At 36.4% G+C, this 20431-nt stretch overlaps 1 protein-coding gene across 3 annotated transcripts in view; it reads right to left on the bottom strand.

The window, feature by feature from the left end:
• The window catches only part of LOC149933232 (nephrin-like), a 102378-nt gene extending 83915 nt beyond the window's left edge, over nt 1–18463 (bottom strand). For all 3 annotated transcript variants that reach the window (XM_090156700.1, XM_090156701.1, XM_090156702.1), the window contains exon 1: nt 18363–18463. In XM_090156700.1, the coding sequence (XP_090012826.1) occupies nt 18363–18423 (61 nt within the window). In that variant the 5' untranslated portion in view covers nt 18424–18463. The remainder of the gene's footprint in view (nt 1–18362) is intronic.
• Between the last annotated feature and the right edge of the window lie 1968 nt (nt 18464–20431).

The raw sequence follows: 20431 nt of genomic DNA, 5'->3' as shown, positions 1-20431 counted from the left end.
TTTGTTTGTAAAAGTTTTCTTTGAAAAAGTTTAGTATTATAGTTTAAATTTATTAAATAAAATAAAATATAATATAATATAAATTATACATTTGGTTTAGTATTTTACTATTGCAAGTAAAATTGAACAGTGATTTCAATTACTTTTTTATTTTTTTGACAAATATGCAAACTATTTGGTATTCGAAATACTATTTGGTATTTGATCAGTTAACTGGCTTAAAATTTTGCTCTAAAAATATTCGACCAAATTATATGACGTTATAAATATTCGATTTGGAATTTGACGTGCCTCGAAAAAATATTTGATATTTGATTCGATCCCCTAAAAATGGTATTTGCACACCTCTATATGGCCTGCATAAAATGTACAGCTAATTTCAGTTTTTAGTCATTTAGTTTAGTATAGTCTAACATTACATTTGGTTAATCGCGAGTCCTACCTTAGCTCAGAAGTATTTATCTTTAAATAATTCGCCAGAATCAGACTTGTATTCAGGTGTAATTATCAACTGAAAACGTTATAAAAAGGTACTTTAAAATAATTAATAATTTATTTTATTTTAATTAGTGTACTTTAATCTAATTTTTGATAATTTACTTATAGAATTGATATTTATTTTATAGAATTATGTTACGTAACATACCAGCAACTCTTGTACAAATCCCCTTGTGAAAGACCCGTTTTGTGATTAAAAATAAAACGAATTTACGCTACACAATGCGAGGTTGATATCAGAGGCTACTTTTATACTACTATCTTCTTAAGTACCTGAATTTATTGTTGATAAGGTATATTAAACCAATATAAAACACCCTGTCATGACATTTCGAGCGTGACAACCGCTAATGTGGCGACACCCCTATATTCACTGTTGAACTATTATTAGGAAAAATCTCGGTACCAGTGTTAGAAATAAGACACTATCACAGGCCAATCGCCAGTTTAAAAATTAGCTGGGCCAGTTAAAAAATTAAATGCTTGGGGGTGTTAGTGGCCCTGGTGAGCACTTAATAAATTCAAAATATTTTCCCTTCAAGATAGTTCATCAAAAAAAATATTATATTAATCCCTAAAATTGTTTGGTCTTTGCTTCTATGCTGCGTGCTACATTTGTGATAGTAGTGATTTTTTAAATTTAACATTGCTCAATAAAGATGTTTCTACATATTGCTTAAGCAGACTTATAGTTCTTTATTTAACACTCCAAAATTTTGAAATACCCATATGTCAAGAATAGATAATTTGACCATAAATTATGAAAGCCTGATTTTTAAGGTTAAAAATGGTAAGTGGCCGTTGGCCAGTTTTTTAATTAAACTATCTAGGCTCTACTGGCCACAGGTCCAGTTTAAAAAAATTCCTTATTTCTCAGCCAGTCGGTATTCTAGATACTGTCGTCTGTTAAGTCCCTCCACCACCCTCCTGCGCAGTTTAACCCGTTCACCTGAATTAATGGCATTAAAAGTCGCTAGCTGACTTGGGCCTAATGTGGTGCCTTGGGTATTAGCCTAGTTGAATATAATTATTAAATATAGCAACGAATATAGAGATGGCGATTGCGTAATAACATGTTTCAATAAAATGAAATGAAAAATGAACAAAAACCAAGAAATAAAACCTGTGGCTGTTGCAAAACGGAGCATGATTAGTAACAATCTTAGTAAGCGCGATTTGCACGCGCACTAGAAAATCTTAAATTCCTTTGGTGACTCCATCACGCGCTCGTAGCCTTGTAAAAGTAAGAGACAGTGACGTCAAACAAACTTTAAAACAAGAAGGCTAAGTTAATTTATAAAAATAACTAATAGTTAGCCTTCTATCCTTTCAGCTATGACATGATTTTTCAGTAGGTGGAATCTTGGTGAAATAATAATTTAGAATAGAACGATTAGTTTTCTAGAGGTAAAACAAACAGTTTGCTTAATTTAGAAAAAAAAATATATTTTTAAGGTTTCTGGTGCTATTAAAATATACTATTTGTGACGTTATTTGTATGTATGTCGTCCTTGTGAAAGAGACGAAAAGTCGGTAATTTGGCATTACGTAATTTGTATGTCATCCTTGTGAAAGAGTCGAAAAGTCGGTAATTTGGCATTACGTAATTTGTATGTCATCCTTGTGAAAGAGTCGAAAAGTCGGTAATTTGGCATTACGTAATTTGTATGTCATCCTTGTGAAAGAGTCGAAAAGTCGGTAATTTGGCATTACGTAATTTGTATGTCATCCTTGTGAAAGAGTCGAAAAGTCGGTAATTTGGCATTACGTAATTTGTATGTCATCCTTGTGAAAGAGTCGAAAAGTCGGTAATTTGGCATTACGTAATTTGTATGTCGTCCTTGTGAAAGAGACGAAAAGTCGGTAATTTGGCATTACGTAATTTGTATGTCATCCTTGTGAAAGAGTGGAAAGGTTGGTAATTTTGCATTAGGTAATTTGTATGTCGTCCTTGTGAAAGAGTCGAAAGGTCGGTAATTTTGCATGACGCAATTTGCGAACAGCCCAAAATGTAAACATAGATGATGGTCGTTCGCCTGAAAGAGTCCCAGGAAAATAAAGTATGCCAAGGTGGTTTACCTTTCCATATTTTTAGGCGCCTGAATGCATTCTTGATCTGATTTTGAAATGTATTTTTGGTCCGTAAGCGTCTTACTCGCTCAGTCGATTAAATTAAATGTGAGTATTGAGCAAACAGACTTATATGTTGATTATAGCTTGGAATGGATAAACAGGACGCGAACCGGTCTATTTTTGGAGCGCTGACCTTTGTGTGACGATATAATTAGGAAACCGTATAGCGGCTAATACTAAGGATAGCGAACTTATCAAAGGCAATTTGGCACGCCTTATCCTCTCGCCGACGCGTAGCAATGAAACGGGATTCCGCGTTGGTTTTGATCCGATGGCTCGAGATAAGAGGCTTCGTTAGCGAAACAATCCAGAAACTTTCGTCGCGATCGACCCTAACTGGAATGATCTTGTCGAAAATATACCAACCAGCGGCGCCGCCAATTGGAATTACGGTGGCAAAACCAGTCAAAAAGTCCGATAATAGTGCCATCACCCCTTTTCGAGCGAAGTAATCCTTCGCTTAGGAAACCCTTAATTATCACGACGCTAAATTGTTTCGTGGATTTAATACGGAAATTGGCCCAGCGACGTTAATTCCTTTCGCTTTCCGTAGATATCCTACGATACCGCGTCGCTTGCCCACATAAATATCGGAATAAATAGCTAACGAACGGGCAGAAACGCGACTGGCGCCTCCAGATATTGTGGCGCGATTTCGTCATGCATTTAGAAACGTAGATGGTTTAATATAATACGTGTCGGTGATTTAGGGTTAAAAGCCAAACGTAACTTGCCGAGCGAATTTGGTTTTTCCCAAGACGATAGTCGGATTTCTAAATTACCCTTTCAACAACGACATTACAGCCAGTCTGCGTTTTTAGAAGGAAAATTAATACGTGTAGTAAAACCACTAAATATTATTGCATTTTTAGAAGTAAAATTAATACGTGTAGTAAAACCACTAAATATTATTGAATTTTTACAAGTAAAATTAATACGTGTAATAAAACCACTAAATATTATTGCATTTTTAGAAGTAAAATTAATACGTGTAGTAAAACCACTAAATATTATTGCATTTTTAGAAGTAAAATTAATACGTGTAGTAAAACCACTAAAGATTATTGCATTTTTAGAAGGAAAATTAATAAGTGTAATAAAACAACTAAATATTATTGCATTTTTAGAAATAAAATTTAAAGTTAGCTCAATTAAAACGATTAAAGGTGAAGTTGATTCAAATAACAACAAACTAAAATGTTTGTAAGGGTGGGCGCTTTAGTAAATTTTGATTAAGATCTGGAAAATGGCTATCAGGTATTTAAAATATACTAAAACTCTAATCGACCTTAAAAATGGTGATCTCTAAAATTGTAAATTTGAACACCCCTGAGCTAGACTTTAGCGACCGTATAGAGGGGGGCAATATTTATTTGACATGGATGTAAATGTATAATATGCATTTGTATCTGCGGATGATGTTTTGTTTTACCAATAATTTTTAAGCATTAATTAAAATTCGTAGCCACGCTTAAAATTTATTTATCGGTTTAAGCCTGGACATATTCTTCAGTTTCAAGTTGGTATCCTAGTAACCATCAGAGTCCTAATTTAAGAAACAACGACTTTCCAATCGTGAAAGCTAGATTCTTTAAAAGGGTTTCCTTATAAACAAAAACCTTCGAGAAATCAGAAAGAATTACAAAGTAGCCGTTTCAAGTGCCTTTTAAAACCGGATTAAAAATGTAACAAATCGAGCCTAACTTTCACGGCAAAAAACACAAAAGAGAAAGAAGAAAAAAAACAAGAGACGAATTAACATCGAATAAATAATTTCTTCGCTTTAATTCGCAATTACGAATTAATACACTGGCAATTCGTTTCTCTTTCTTCCCCCGCAAAGTCGTTAATGCGATACGAGCCACGTCGTTCGCGGCTACTCCGACCCGTCTCTTCCCTATAATCCTCTTTGGCCAGCCCTCTTTTTCTCTCCGAAAGTTTCTTTTTTTGGCCATCATCTCCGATACACTTACATCAGGGTGGTACCGTATACTGGCAATAGGGAACGTGTAGAAATGGCGCGAAAGAAAAGGGGAAATGGAATTAAAACGACCATTGTGTCTCGACGCGCTTTCTTCTCCACTAAAGTGAACTAAAAGTTGGCGGACTTTTAACAGGCGGAGCGGAAAATTGGCGCGGCATTAACAACAACGTTGCGGATATGTAAATTCTACTCGTTCAAAAAGAGACGGTTCAAAGTACAAATGGGACGCATCCCGCTTTATACGCGTAAAGCGAGGAGACGCGTAAATTAAGCCGAGGACGGCGCTCCGGCTTGTAGGGCGAATATCGCGTCTATCTGTCGGAAACGAGAGCCAACAGTTTTGAGGAAATCTAATTATAGTTACCGAAGCATAAATTTGGGCGAAAAAGGCCCCGCGAACGGAAGCGTCTCCTATTGGCCCCCAATTTTCCACCGAACCACAATGGCGAGTTTACAGCGAGCTTGCTCGATTAAAAGGATCCGTACACGGATGAGCTTTTGATTTTCAGTTGGCCTAACGCGCTTATCTACACTCTCATAACGTGTTTAATATACATCTAATTAAAAAACTACCGGAGCGTACACTTGGAATTTTGAATCAATAAAAGAGCGTAAAATGAGTAGCATCTCGTATTACATGTCGCTGCGAGAGGGGCTTAAGCTACGTCGTAAGTTTGCCTGTGATATTTTGTATTTCAACCAAAGTTGATGGCTCTATAAGATTATCATAATCAGCTAGGCTAATACCCAAGGCACTACCTTAGGCCCAAGTCATCTAGCGACTTATTATGCCTTTAAACAGGTGGCCTGGTTACAATGCGTAGGAGGGTGGTAGCAAGCGCTACACGCGATTGTCGATCTCTCTTGCTTAGCAATAACTTAACTAATTAACTTCAACCAGAGTAATAGCTATTAAAAATTTTATTACTTATTTTGCAGAGTTGAGTGAAGCGTTAGACTTTTAAACTAAATTAAAAATAATATTTACACAATAAAAAAGGGGCGAGGGAAATGAAACGAACTTTTTTAAATCGGATAAGGGAAAAATGGGGCAATAGTTTCTATTTAGTTTTTTACTCAGTTAACGAAATTTCGCGAAACGCGGTAGTTTTCACAGGCTCAGTGGTAAACAATACGCCTGCCAAAAATATGAACCGGGTTCGATTCCTGGCCACGCCCGTATTTTATATTAAAATAATTAATTGATTTTAATTTTGATTTATTTTATAAATATTAAAAATATTATAGAATAAATTGACGTTAATACGTTTATAAAAGCGCAAAGGAAAACGGACTTTCGCCAAAGCTGTTCAAATTCCGGTTGTCGATATTTATATATTCAATAGACAAGTCGCAACATTTCAATTTCTTGTACGCAATAATTTAAAGTTTGGTGGAAACCCTGCCATTTGGATGCTAAAATGTTTAACATTTAGCGCTCGGTCCGTCACAAAAGTCAATAACTAGGAGGAGACGAAGAGTAAAAATACTAAAACACCAACATACGTCATAATTCCCACAAACAATACTTACTTACAACCCTCCAACAAACGTCACCCCGCTATAGAAACTCACAAATCGCACGAACGCATGTGCCAAAACAATGGAAGAAAGAACGCTTTTTGAAAAACACCTTTTCCACGGTTTCAAAAATTGCGAACACAATTTTTACACTTGTAAAAACTCTCCTATCCTCGGAGAGGTCAAAATTAGCTGGCCGCGGTCAACAGCCACAACCTCGGCTGTTAACCAAATGAAAATCATGGGGGCCATCATAGTCTATAGCTTATACATTCCGTGTTAATAGTTTCCTGACCAAATATGAACAAAAAATATTTTTACTTGATATCTACTCAAAAATGAAATAGATTATCTGCCTGGTTTAAAAACAGGTTTAAATAGTTTTAAATCTATCTAAATAAAATAGTTAAAATCCCCGAATAAGCATAAATTATATGTTTATATGCATTACACGGGAACGACGTTCTTCATTCATGAAACTTAAAAAACATTTTACATTGGTGAATTTTCCCATATTTTATATAAAGAATTATTAGTCTTATTTGGGCGTAAAATATTACCTCCGCGAGCTAGTCCTTGGGGGAAAGGCTTTAAAAGATTCTTAGAATCGGAGTCTAAAGGCAGTTTCGAATCAGATATTCAAGCTAATCCCTTTCTTTACCGACTAATTCAGTTGCCGCCGTCTTTCAGTTTAATGAAATATTTAAAAGTTTCGACGAATAGTTTAAATACGCGTGTACTCCTTCATACAAGTAGCGTACGTGTATTTGAAATTTTAAGGGTAAATAAACCTTGGCTGTTTTTAAACTTTGAGGTAATGAAAAGGCTAAGTGAAGCCAAATACGACGTTGTTCGTAGGGTCTTGAATCACACGAATCAACAGTCAATACGGGTCCCAAGAGTTGCTTTTGTTAGATAGATTTTGAAGAACGACTAGTTTTTTTATTAAATATTTCAACCTAATAATTTTCTTACACATCCTTTTGATTACGCCAAAAATACCTTTATTTATGTAAATTGATGACGTATCTACGACAATTGATCGGAATGATTTACGGTAAAGGAGGATTGCCTGAGAGCAAAATAATTAACGATTAATTAGAAATATGGATCTTATGATATTTAATTGTACTCCGAAATGTCCTCCACCGTAAAGTCAATACGACCAATAGTCCTCAACCTAAATGTCACATCCGCCGAAAGGATTATTTCCACCGCGTTCGGCGAAAGTGCGTCCACAAATTGTTGCATCCACTAACACCTGTAAGTGGTTTCCCCTCTAGCGAAGGTCATCTCGGGGCTCCTCTTCTTTATTGTATTTTACCCTTTTGAGTTCTTATCTCTAAAGTACCGAGAGGAGGTGATCCTGCTCTAAGCTTCCAATGGATAGGAGGGTGAGCATTTAAGTGAAAGAAGAGTGAGAGTAAATAAGATTTTTCATAATAAGCGAAATGCGATGAGAGGAGATCAGCTCAAAAGTTAGCTTACGGTGGTGAGAGGAGATGAATTTGAGTTTAGATGTAAGAAAACAAAAAAAGGAAATATATAAACATGACGTTCTCGAAAAAAATTATGTAGCTTTGGCCAATATCAAAACCCAAACGTACAATTAGCGAAAATAACATAATATTCTAACGACCGGCCAATGATGGTCGTTGTTCTACACCTGTGAGAGCAGTGTGAGAATCTGAGAGGAGGTGAGATTAGCAAAACTTGAGATCAGATTTTTCAAAGTAAGTATTTGGAGTGTGCGCGAGGTTAGTTTAAAGGGGAACGGCCAAGCTTTTAAAAGTACGGCCTTATTTCCGTATCAAAAGATTAACAAGACTTTCAATATACTAACACATACCTTTGTCTTGAAAAAATAGCTTTTGGCCCAAAACGTTGAAACGGAAAATAACGCCAGGTGTTTGGGTTTGAATTTTCGCCGCCATCTTAGGGGCTGCCGCCAGCGCCACTAACCCCGTATGAGCGATTTGCGAACTATCCTAACTTTTAAAATCGCGCAATTTAGGCTTAGGTCTCTTATAACTGGAACGCGCCGCGCGTGTAAAACGAATTTTTTGCGTCTTCAGCAGCGCGCGCTTTTACGTTGTTTTTCTGTCTCACCAACTTCTCACCAGGTGTCGCGGCGGACGTGCGCTTTTCGATTCCCCGAAATTTCTTTATTTTATTAAAATTAACCACTCAATATTTTTGATGCGGTTTTCGCCATAATTTTTAGTTTTTAATGGGCTATAGGGCTATCTTACTGGTTAAAGCTTGACCGTTCCCCTTTAATTCGCGAAATTCGTTGAGATTAGATCAGCTCAAAAGTTAGCTTACGGTGGTGAGAGGAGATGAGTTTGATTGTAAAATTTTAGAAACGGGAATAAGATGGAGTGAAAAGTAACACAAAATTTTCAAAAATGCCCATCACTGGGGTGAACGAAAACGAACTCGAGTAGAAAACGTTGCTATCCATCAAAGTTGGCCAAAGTATTGGCTCGTGCGAATAGGTCTCACATTTGCGTGTTTAATGTTTTTGGTCGTATACATAAATTTTCAGACTAAATTGCGCGAATTCCGATAACAAGAATAGCAGCAAATCTGGAATTATTGATGCAAAAAACTTTTTTCGTAATTTTTTAATAAAAAAAAAGATCCACTAAAAATGAGAAAATTTTAGCGAAAAGCGTTCATCCAATATTCAGTTATTTTTTGAAAAATTACTTTGGCGGTTAGTACGTAACTAAAATAATTTATGATTTCTTTTGGACTGGGGTGCAAAAATAGTCGACGTTTTAAAGGCGAGCGAAAGCCGCGGTTAGCAGACTTTCGACCAACTATATAAAAATTTAAATTGGGCCTCTCTCTCTCTCTCTCTGCTTATTTCGTTCCTCTTTTTATATCTCGGTGGCCCCGAGATTTCGAGGTACAATTTTCTCGTTTAAAAAAAAACTAAAGGTCCAGATAAAGAAAAAATAAGGAAAGAAGGGAAAAAAGAAGAAAAGCGAGCGCATTGGAGAAAGAAAAATTGATTTTAGATGCTAAAGTGAAATGAATTGGAAGATTTTTTAGGATTAAATTTTGGGAAAACGAAAAAAACGAGGAGGGGTCCGAAAATACTGCTGAGTTTGTTAAATATATTTTTGAGGCATAATAATCCCGGCGAGAAATTTCTCTCCTTTTCAGATTTTAAAACGGGCAGAGAAATTTTTTCTGTCTTGGCAATTGTAACTCCCTTTTTCGCTCTATGGCAATCTCTCCGGGTTTCTCTCTTTCGTTTATCCCGGCTTTAGCTTCGCTTTACGCTACGATTACTCGGAAGAAAGCCAAATGTCTAGCGGCCACACCATCTCGGACGAATTTATTCCATAAAAGCCTATCTCTTTACAAACTACTTTGCTGAAGGAAACTCGCCGATGTATCGGTATCCTTAAAATATACATATACTTGTACGTAAATATAGTAGTGTGGTTTAGTAGGATAGACGGTGAGAGTTTCGTATCCCGCGGGTTTAACAAGAATACAAAGTTTTTTGGTGGACAAGCTGAACTATGGAAAAACCCTCTAGTATATTTGGTTTTTGGCAAATAGTGCTATGAACGCGGGAAGGTAGTTCGAGTACTAACGCTATAGAAGGAGGTCATAAGGAAAAGAAAGTGTTTACGCACTGACATCCGCAGTTCTTTTACCCATGTTTGAAGTAAAATGTTTGCGAAATCTGGAGTTATTTTTGGGTTTTAGACTCTAAGGAACTCCTCCGTAAGTAAACATCTTAAGTGACAAACTTGTAAAATATTACCATTAAGAAAATCAATATTTTTTTCTGAATAATTATCTACTGGCTTTTCCTTAGTTTCAAGAAGAAAGTTTGTTGTTTCAGCACTTTCTCCCGGACACTCGTTAAATGCACTAATAAAGTTAATGGAAACTTAGCGGTCAACCCTGTAGAGAAGCGAGAATTAGGAGAGACCGAAATACGCCATTGAAGTTAGAACATTAACGCCCTTCGTTGTAAATATTCTTTCTTAACAAAATAGTTGGGAATCTACTAACTATTTAGCTATTTATGACTTATTCAAAATTTCAAATTTTCAAATCAAGCTTTAGTTAAAGTTATACGAGCTAAATTATGAGTTAAATTGATCGTTTCCGTAACTCAGTATACACATTATTTCTAATTTCTGTTTAAAATTATTATGTTACATTCTAGTTAACAGATAAAACACGAATTCTAACACAATGTAAAAACTAGAAACCAAAATTGATCTCAAAAATAAAATATACCGTGAATTTTATTTTATTTTCGTTTCAGCCTGTTGGTGCCATCTGGTAAAACTTCGGATTTTAAAAAATCGGCCTCTAATGGCGTCTTCTCCTTTGTCAAAAAACGTATCGTTCTATATATCACCCTCAAATATCGGTATTGTCGTAGAAATTAACGCTAGTGCAGTCGATTAATTTTTATCCATGAATAAAATAAGCTCGGCTATATTTAAATAATATTTATTTAAATAACCAATAGTTGAATAAAAATTGTAAAATGTTAAAATAATCGAAAGTGAATAATCCTATTATTTAAATAAAACAAACAACTATTTAAATAAATACCACTTTTATTCAAATAAATGCTTGGTTGCGTAAAAAACATAATTAAATAAGTTAAAATGATATTCCTTTTACCAACGTTTTTTGAATAATTCGGAAAATTTGTGGATAATGAATAAACAATTCCGAACACTAATTAACGCAGGCACTTTCTCGTGGTGTTTCGAAAAAAATACCAATACGTACGCATTAGTGGAAACTTTATTCTCGGCTTGGTCAAAATAAAAGTCGCAGCTCGATCGAAAACGAAAACAAAATGTTTTTCGGCCAAAAACCTAAAAGCTTGAAAATGCGAAAAACATCAATCCATCGGATATAGTATGAGAGGAAAATAATGTTTTTATTTAAGGGAGAGCTAGAGCTATATAGATACGGGGTAAGGGGCGATATATACAGGGCGAAGCTACTTGGGAAATCGGCTCACGTTCTCATCTCGGGTCGCGTGCGAAAAATAAATTTCTCTTTCTACGTTCTTCAAAGTTGAATTATACTTCTCATGCGTAAAATTCAGTTTCAGAATTCCCTTCAGTCTCCGTTTTCATTACATTTCGCCAAAAAAATATGATATACGGATCAAATTTATGAAAATACTTTAAAAAAAAACCCAGCAAAGAAATTCTAATCAAAATTATATATACGGAAATTTGTTACACTCGTTTATTTTCACTTTAAATCAAGGGAAGGAAAGACCAAATGAAGGGGAATTCTTTCAATAATAAATGACATTTTTTGTCCCCCAAACTTACACTAACAAAAAATGAAATAATGAAGAAAAATAACCTCCGAAAGTCACATTTATATTTATTCTTCGAAAATCTGCCCTCAAATACGTTGTTCGCGAATAACGAAGGAATGAGGAGGGGGAGATAAAGAAAAAATATATATTTGACGTTTAAGGCATCAACTTCATTTTTATTCGAAAAACTTATGAAAAGTGGGAAAAGAAATTCCTTCGCGCGAAATCTGTCAAAAATAATTTGAAACAAATTTCCATATATATTTGTCAATATCATGCATATTAGCTAGTTCTCGAAATAATTTCGAATCCCCTTTTCCGAATTTCCCGACGTATAAGAAAATGGGGAGAAATTGCCGGGAAGATTGGCAACGGACTTATCGATTTATTTTGCCTCTCCTTCGTGCGGAGAAAGTAAGAGAGATTTTTTTCTATCCCCTTTCTCCGTATTCGCCGACTGATCTTCGTAGCGTTTTTTTACGGTCGCTCCACTCGGCCTTTTATCTGGACGTCAGCGGAATAAAAATAACTATAAGCCCGGTTGCCGACATCCGAGAGGTGGGGTTTGATCTGCCGTTGACATAAGTACGCTTCCGAGGTTCGAGTATACGGTTACGCTTTCCGCTTCACGCGTACGCGGCCCGTCCGACGGGATCCGCCTAAAATCTAGCCGCGGAATGACCGAAAGAATTGAGAGGTTACCTCGGCTGATTAATTAAATCTTCTTTCGCTGGAATCGAGTTTTACTATTGTCCTAAAAGGGTCGTTGCCGACGAAGTTCATTGAAAATAACGAGCCACAGACGAAAACAACCGGGTTAAGAGCTTACTGTTTTGGCCGCTGCGGCTTTAGGTGGTGAAGAGAACCTTTAACTAAAACTAGGTTGGGTTCACACTTGACGGAAAATTAACGGAGTAAAGTTGGGCGTGCGTAAGACAGTAATAATAATAATAATTAGCTAGGCTAATACTCGTGGCACCACCTTAGACCCTAGCCATCTAGCGACTTTTAACGCCATTAATTTAGGTGGAGGGGTTTCGACCCTAATCTTTCACCTTTAACCTCTACAAGTATTATGAAAATAGAAAACCGAAGACCTTGGAGGAAAACCCCTTTTACCAGTGGGAGAGAAGTGGCAAACTCCACGTGGAAGGAGTGGTTCCGAGTTTTCGTGAATGCCACAAGCTGGAATCGAACCCGAGTCCTTTTGCTGCAAGGCGAAAGCGCTAACCACTTCAAAAGGGAAACAATTTATCCCCGTCATACTTTCCGTCGCGAGTGAAAGCGCTTTTCGATTGGGTTCACAATATAAAATTTAGAGGTAAATAAAATGAAAAAAACAAAAAACATTTAGCGGCCCGCTTGATCCAATGTCCATATTTGAATCCTACAAGACACGTACATTTGGAATGCAAATCCCATTTTGTTGGAATCAAATAATTTTAATCAAATCGGATAAAAGTTGAACTTCATACATCGTAATTGAATCAAATGTAAAACATTTTTAATTGAAATTTTTGATCACATTTGAATTTGGAACTGCCCACTTTTTTATATAATTTTGGGATAAAATTTGACCCACCATTTTCGTGAGGTTTAACCGATGATATTTGCGTCAAGTGCGAATCCAACTTAGATCGAGATGCGTCTGACTCACGAGGTGAAATTGAAAAAAACAGTGAGTACCCCTTCATTGAAAATGTACAATGGCCTCTTATTTTTTATGAATTTTTCCTTCAAATTAATTTTCACTCATTTGCTAAATTTTAATGTTTAAAACAATATTACTTGTAATAGGTCATACATGTTTAAAAAAATTAATTTTTCTAATGAAACATTTTTGAAATATGTAATTATTATTCATAGACATAATCTAACAAAATTTCATAAAGCCTGTTTTAAAAAAAAATAATTACAAATTCAAAATCGCTTAAAATTTCTATAGAAATTGAAAAGCATCAACAATTCAACACATTTTATCAATAATTCATAACTTTTCTCGTTTAACTAAAATATCAGTATAAGTATTTACTCAACAAATGACGGCACTTTAAATTCTTGTAAAATTCTTAAGTGAAAGGGCCCCGGGAAAGACCGCGAAAAGATAAATGCTGGAATAATTTAATATTAAAATATGAAGCCACAAACGGTCAATAAATCAAGTAATAAACGACAAAATTTTAAGTAAAATCTGTCACCTGGTATTAGGCGCCGTCACCGCGATTTTACTAATAAAAGTCAGATCTTCCAGACCATTTTGTCGTTTAACCTTTAACTTCGCGCGTAGTCAAATACCTTGATAAAAAAGTCCCCGATTACGTGAAAATGAAGGTTTTATGAGGGAAATAAAATCTCCGCATTTCTTTCTCCTAATAAGGACGATCCTTTCTTAGGAAATGGCCAGGGTTTCTCTCTAAGAGTGAAGAATAAATATTCCCGCAAGAGGGAAGGCCGAGAGGACCTCGGAAAAGGCCAATACGGTTTGCCTCCTGGGCTTTTCAACGGTGATTTAGGGGAAAGCATAGACGGTAAGATATCTCCCGAAGGGAACGAGAAAAGGAACGTATTTTGAGACCCCAGCGCCGTCACTCCGTGGCCAACTTCCAGAGTTCTTGCCGATGCGGGCCCCGCAATGTAATATGGTCGGCCGTTCCTTAAAAACGGGGAATCTCAAGGTCGTTGGAAGCTCTCGGAGGTTCGCGTTTGGCCCCGCCCTCTCTTCGAAGTCCAGAGCGCCGGTGAGAAAGACAGCGTCGTTAATGCGGTGGAGGGTAGAGTATTTCTAGTACCCTCAGGGAGAAACAGTGTCTATAGGGAAAGTATAGAAAACCTTTTGCCTCCGCTGGTTTATTATGATATAGGTCGCGTCTGCGAAACCCCAAAAGGGCACCTATCCGCGGACTACTGGCAGTCTGGAACCACGCGGATCGACCAAATAGCTTTCAAAGAGAAAATCTTTACGGAATCCGCCTTGAATTTACCATCATAATACCGCGTTCTAGAAAATCATTCCCTATATACCGTATACGCTCTTTTAGACTAATGCTAGTATTTTCTCTATCTAACTGAAAGTGCGTTTCAGTTAAAGTGCCTGGTGATACTCAAACATTGTTTTTTTATGTGACCACACCGACTTTTCAATTTAGTTAAATTAGTTAAGTTTAAATTAATTCTAGTTTACATCACGAGCTCTGGAAATAGGGCTGGGAAAATATCAAAATTTCATTAGCAAGATCTGATACTCGATTTTCATCCAGATTTTTCAAACGGCAAACCCGTACCAAAATGGTCTACAGAAACTATACTAATCGTGGGGTTCTATACCATATAGAGTGTTCTATAGAAAATTCTACAGAGATCACGCTGTGTTTATAAATGTGGGTTTTAGCTTTGTCTGTTCTATAGTTATTTATCAAAGATTATGTGAAATTTCCATTACTTTTCATATGTAGTAAAATTCCATAATTATACAGAGAATCCACCAAATAATTTCTTATTATCCGAGAATCGCCCCTATTCGGCAAATTCTAATACCAAATCAAATATCGAATTTAGAAAGGAATCCGAATCGAATAATAACCGAATCTGTTTCCAATAAAATAAAGGAAATAGCAAAAAGGCAATGAAACCTGTACATGAATTTATTTGTTGAGTAAATATTTTTGCGTTTATATTTTTGAATACGGTTTTATTTAATTTCCTAACATTTATTAGACGCGTACATCACCATAGAATCATAGATAAAGATATCCCTCCAACCTATGTAGTCTCAATGCAAACTCGTCGTATAGATATTTATATATATCCCAGTATAATTTATAAAAAAGCCCCTGTAGAATTACATAACCTCCAATATCGTTCCTAGACAAACACCAAAAGAGAGCACCAAAAACTCCAATAGTGCTCCTACAGACCAATCATAAAGTTTCTACACAAAAAATAATGTTTCTACACAAAAAATAAAGAGTTTCCACACAAAATGTATATAGAGTTACTACACAAAAAATAAAGAGTTTCCACACAAAATGTATATAGAGTTACTACACAAAAAATAAAGAGTTTCCACACAAAATGTATATAGAGTTACTACACAAAAAATAAAGAGTTTCCACACAAAATGTATATAGAGTTACTACACAAAAAATAAAGAGTTTCCACACAAAATGTATATAGAGTTACTACACAAAATTTACAGAGTTACCACACAAACTTTAATAGAGCTTCCACACAAACTTTAATAGAGCTTCCACATAAACTTTAATAGAGCTTCCACACAAACTAACATAAAGTTTCTACACAAAATTTAATAGAGTTTCTATACAAATAATCGAAAAAATTACCCAAGAGATACCTAAGACAGCCACAACTTTCTACTTAAACTGGCCATTGTGAGTTGTGCAATTTAGTTTAATTTCTGTAGAACATTTTTGTACGGGTTAAGTGTCCGTTTAAAGTGGATCACGACCCGCGGGTGACGACCATTGACTATAAATGTATAAATTTCTACTATGACTATCGAACTGTATCATTACCATTTCTACCATCTGGCGCTGGGATAGGCGGGGCCTTTCTAAGTTATACGCAATCATTTTAGCCAATCGGGAGACAGGTGTTTGTCATTGACTCGATACAAAAAATGTTTTCTAGATTACGCATTTTAACCGGTGAAGATAATTACCAATAATACTATAAAATCAGTTGATAATCGTAAATAAATAATAATATTTGCTGTTAATATTTTTTATTTATTATGGCGGCTACCATGAAATAAGGCTAATCAGCTGCAGTAGAGTTCTTATGGCTGTTGGTCACCCGTCCGTGCTGTGGACGCTAACGCGGGGCATTATGATGAGACTACGGATGATGCCGGATGCTCTGATATCCTAGTTGCACCGGTAAATAAATTCTGACCCAAATCCGTAAAAGCCATTAAGACATTCTGATCCGTGTTTTCTTAAACATCAGAAAAGCGGATAATAAAATTGTGTACGTGAAATATTTTTAATGCAAGACTGAAAATACCTTTTAGAACATATTTTTATTTTATCATAATATAAAACTAATATAAATGGTACTCCCACCATCAACGTCGGAATGAATTTAAAAGTATAAGCAGAAGTGTATAAAAATTCAAGAAGTGAGCTTATGTAATTTTGAACAGTAGAAGTCTACCCTAGCACATAATCTAATAGAGAGATTAAGCTAGTGATAAAAAATTTGTATATTTAATACATTTTTATTTGTACGGACGTAAACTCTCTATGTTCGAGGTAAATCGTTGAAAAATTATCTATTCATAGCAATGGTCCCAAATCGTCTTCCACGGGTTATCGAAGTAACTACATCCACTTCTATATGTTCCTATATACTTCTGGTATGATGGAATACGTGTTAGACCTTCGAAGTGGCTTTCCGTGTTCCGACAAAAGTTAAGCAACTATATTTGGACATCGAAACGGGAGGAATAGGTTTTCTAGCATTTCAAATTTAGCTCGTAAAGCTTTTAATGGGGCGGCGAACACGCGCTGGACGACAAATATTACCGGATTATATATTATTTTCTAAAATGAAAGCTGAATTCGTATTGCATTTTATTCATCGGACGCAACCAAAGGCTCAGTATGAATATTGAGAAAAATTCTTTTCCGCTGGAATAAATTAGAATTCACGGAAGTTCCCAATATGGAATTCCTCGCGCGTACTACTCGAAAAATATAAGAATTAAAGTTTTGAGACAAATTTTATTCAACTGTCCTATTTCAAACCAAATCCGGGTCCCCTTCCAGATGCGCAAATTGAAATTAATAAGATAAGACCGAAACAGAACGGCTTTCCCGTGAAAGGATGACCTAAATGCTTGGCCAGAAATAAAATTTCCATGAAATTAAAACTTATATATGCAAAGGTGGTATCGCCTTTTATAGAAGACCCGATATGTTCGCAAATTCCGACAACGACCATAATTTCAAACTATGTTTTTATATTTGTTATTTCTTTCTATTTTATTTTATTTTGTTTAATTATATATATTTAAAATTGAAGCTGAAACAAATTTTAAAATGACTTTGGTTTCCCATAAGACATTCTGAACACATAAAGCTTGTTTTCCACTAGCGCGCGTCATAATGTTATTTTCTTTACGCGCGTAAAAACGTTTGAACGTTTCAAAGCTGATAAACGCGTCGTTGCGCGCGCCAGTGGAAAACAAGTTTAACACTCGACTATCTCAACAAGCTTATAACATACGTTTCCATTTTCAACTGTTAAAATTGTTAAAATAATATAAAATCTGAAGTTTCTATACAGATGTTTCAACTCCCACAGTTAGCGTAACTTCAAACAATATTTATTTTATATTTATTATTTTATTTAATCATTTATTTATAATATAATATAATAGAATATAATAGAATAGAATGGTTGTTTATTGCGCAATAAAACAGTTTACAAGAAACGAACAAGTTATGAAACAGCAGTTGTCACTATCTCGCCACAAACTTTAAGTATTTATAACAGAAAATACATGGAAAATGCGAAACTGAATTTCGTATAGTCTGGAGTCAAAATGTTTCAAACTAGATCCCTTTTAATGATTTAAAACCATAGTTCAAAATCAATCTGAAACCATGAAGGATTTTCGAGTACGAAGCTCGAATTGGTATGATCGTATGGAAACTGCAACTCGTAGCAAAATGCAAATACGCGGTACAGCAAATTTATCAAAATTTATTACCTTAGCAACCCTTTATTCTAAATCGGAATATCAAAAGCGACAACTTAACAAGTGTAATAGAAACTATATTTAAAAATAATGTTTACGTAAATGAGTCAAATCATAAATCGAAAGTAATTAAAAGTGATGATAAAACGTGAAATGATGAAGCTAGGTTTCCATACCTGAAGTAGCGAGTGTGGCGCAGACTAGAAGCAACAGTTTCCAGTTTTTTTCGAGTCCCATCGTTGGTTGCTATAACGTATATCAAACGAGAAGACTGACAGTCAAAAGTTTCCCGCGAAAAGGTATAGAGAGAGAGAGAGACGATGTCGTACAAAAATAAAAGAAACCGACCCGAAAAAATGATAAAAGAAAAAGAGAAATAAAATAAAATCGGAGAAGGTCAGCGGGGAGAAAAGGCTCGAAAATAAAGAGAGCGATTTTTTTCCCGACCAACGAAAAAGAAACTTCAATAAACCGATATCCTCTTACTGTCCATAACGGGAGATTTAAAATTCCGGTAACGGATCTGGGATCGAACTCGGGACCAACGGATCAAAAGGAAATCTCGATTCTATATCGCGTATATGGAAAGCTACGGGTTTCTCTTTAAAGCAGTACGAGAAAGTTTGTTCGCGCGGTTTTTTTCTTCAACACTGGTCGTACGAAAACAGCGTCGTCGGTCGTCGGGTCAGATAGCGATCCGCGGCGGTCAGTCAGTCCGCGGCGTGTCGGAGAGGATCACACGAGTTGCTCTCTCTGGCGGAGGTGGATGGACAGTAAAGAGAGACTCTGAGACAGACACGCACTCTCCGGGCGCGCTTCTCAAACTCGACGTAGTGTGGAGCGGCTATAGCAGCGCCGGAGGTAGTTTCACTCGCTTTTATAACTCGTGCATCAGTGATCGATCCGATCTCGTGGCGCGCTGCTCCTCTCCCGACCGCTGCGCGCGCCACTCAATAAGGTGACAGAAGAATTTTCCCATCATCGGGCCCCGTTCTCTCTTTAACGGAGTGGGCGCATCTTCCAGAGCTTAAAACTCCGCCGGACGATCTTCCTATAAATGGGAGTGTGTGAGGCTCCCTGATTCCGACGACCAGGTTCCGTCGGAGAATTTCCGGCCTCATCGCCAGCGACCACTTTAATAGTTTCGTCGTTTCCGATCATTTGGGGCCCGCGCTTCCATAAATATTTTTCTTTTATACTCGCTTCCACCTCTATACGTCTCTACTAGAGAGAGAGAGAGAGCTTCAGCGAAAGCTCCGTAATTGTTGAAACGGGAACTTTGACAGCGCTGGCAAGTTAGATCGAGGACGGGTTCGCGACGCGCTGTGGAAACCAAGACGTTCCCGTTGAAACTTCCTCGGCTTAATCTCTTTACTTATAGCGAGAGGAGTCTAACCCTTTGGCTTTTCTGGTGCTCGGGGGGTTAGCGTCAGCCAGGGGGGGGGAGGGCAGTGTGGAGCCGGCCTATTTTCTTTATTTGAACTAAACTTCGCAAAGTCGTCGACTTTCTAATGAAAATACCAGAAATGAAATATGAAGAGCGGAGTATTAAAATAATACACGCCTCTCTTCTTTCTCCCCTTCCTTTTTAAATCTCGCGCGAGCCCAGCAATATTTACCTGATGGGATTGACTTTTATATTCGCTTATAGCACTTTAATCGGATTTTTGGCCGTAGAAAGATGGCATAGGAATTTTCTAATTTATAATTCTATTACTGAAAATTCGCTTCAGTTTGTCATACCCGACGATGGTATGGCAACGGATTAAAAATATACAGGGTGTTTCAAAAAATGACGCAAAAATTTTAAGGATTTGTAGGGGGTGAGTTGAGAAGTATGCCTGTTTTTCCCATTATCCTACGACGAGTTAAAAGAGCGCCAGAGAGCTTCAAAGAGTGGCCTACTAGCCCCTGGAAGTAGGCTTCAACAAGCGCAAAACCAAGCAGCAGGGACTTTGAATACTGTTTAAGTTTACTTTTTTACGCTGGTTACCTCGATTTGTTTACAAAGTCCTTTTTACCTATCACACGAACCCAAACCTTAATGTTCGCATTTCCCTGCTGCTTGGTTTTGCGCTTGTTACAGCCTACTTCCAGGGGCTAGTAGACCACACTTTGAAGCTCTCTGGCGCTCTTTTCACTCATCGTAGGAAAATGGGAAAAAAACAGGCATACTTCTCAACTACCTACAACTCCTTCAAATTTTTGCATAACCTTTTGAAACACCCTGTACAGGATATAAATA

The sequence above is a fragment of the Leiobunum rupestre genome, chromosome 8 (genome assembly GCF_980474605.1).
Source record: "Leiobunum rupestre chromosome 8, qqLeiRupe1.1.hap1, whole genome shotgun sequence".
In the NCBI taxonomy this organism is placed as follows: domain Eukaryota; kingdom Metazoa; phylum Arthropoda; class Arachnida; order Opiliones; family Sclerosomatidae; genus Leiobunum; species Leiobunum rupestre.
The sequence above is the reverse complement of the archived record's forward strand: the minus strand, read 5'-3'. Positions and strand labels throughout refer to the sequence as shown.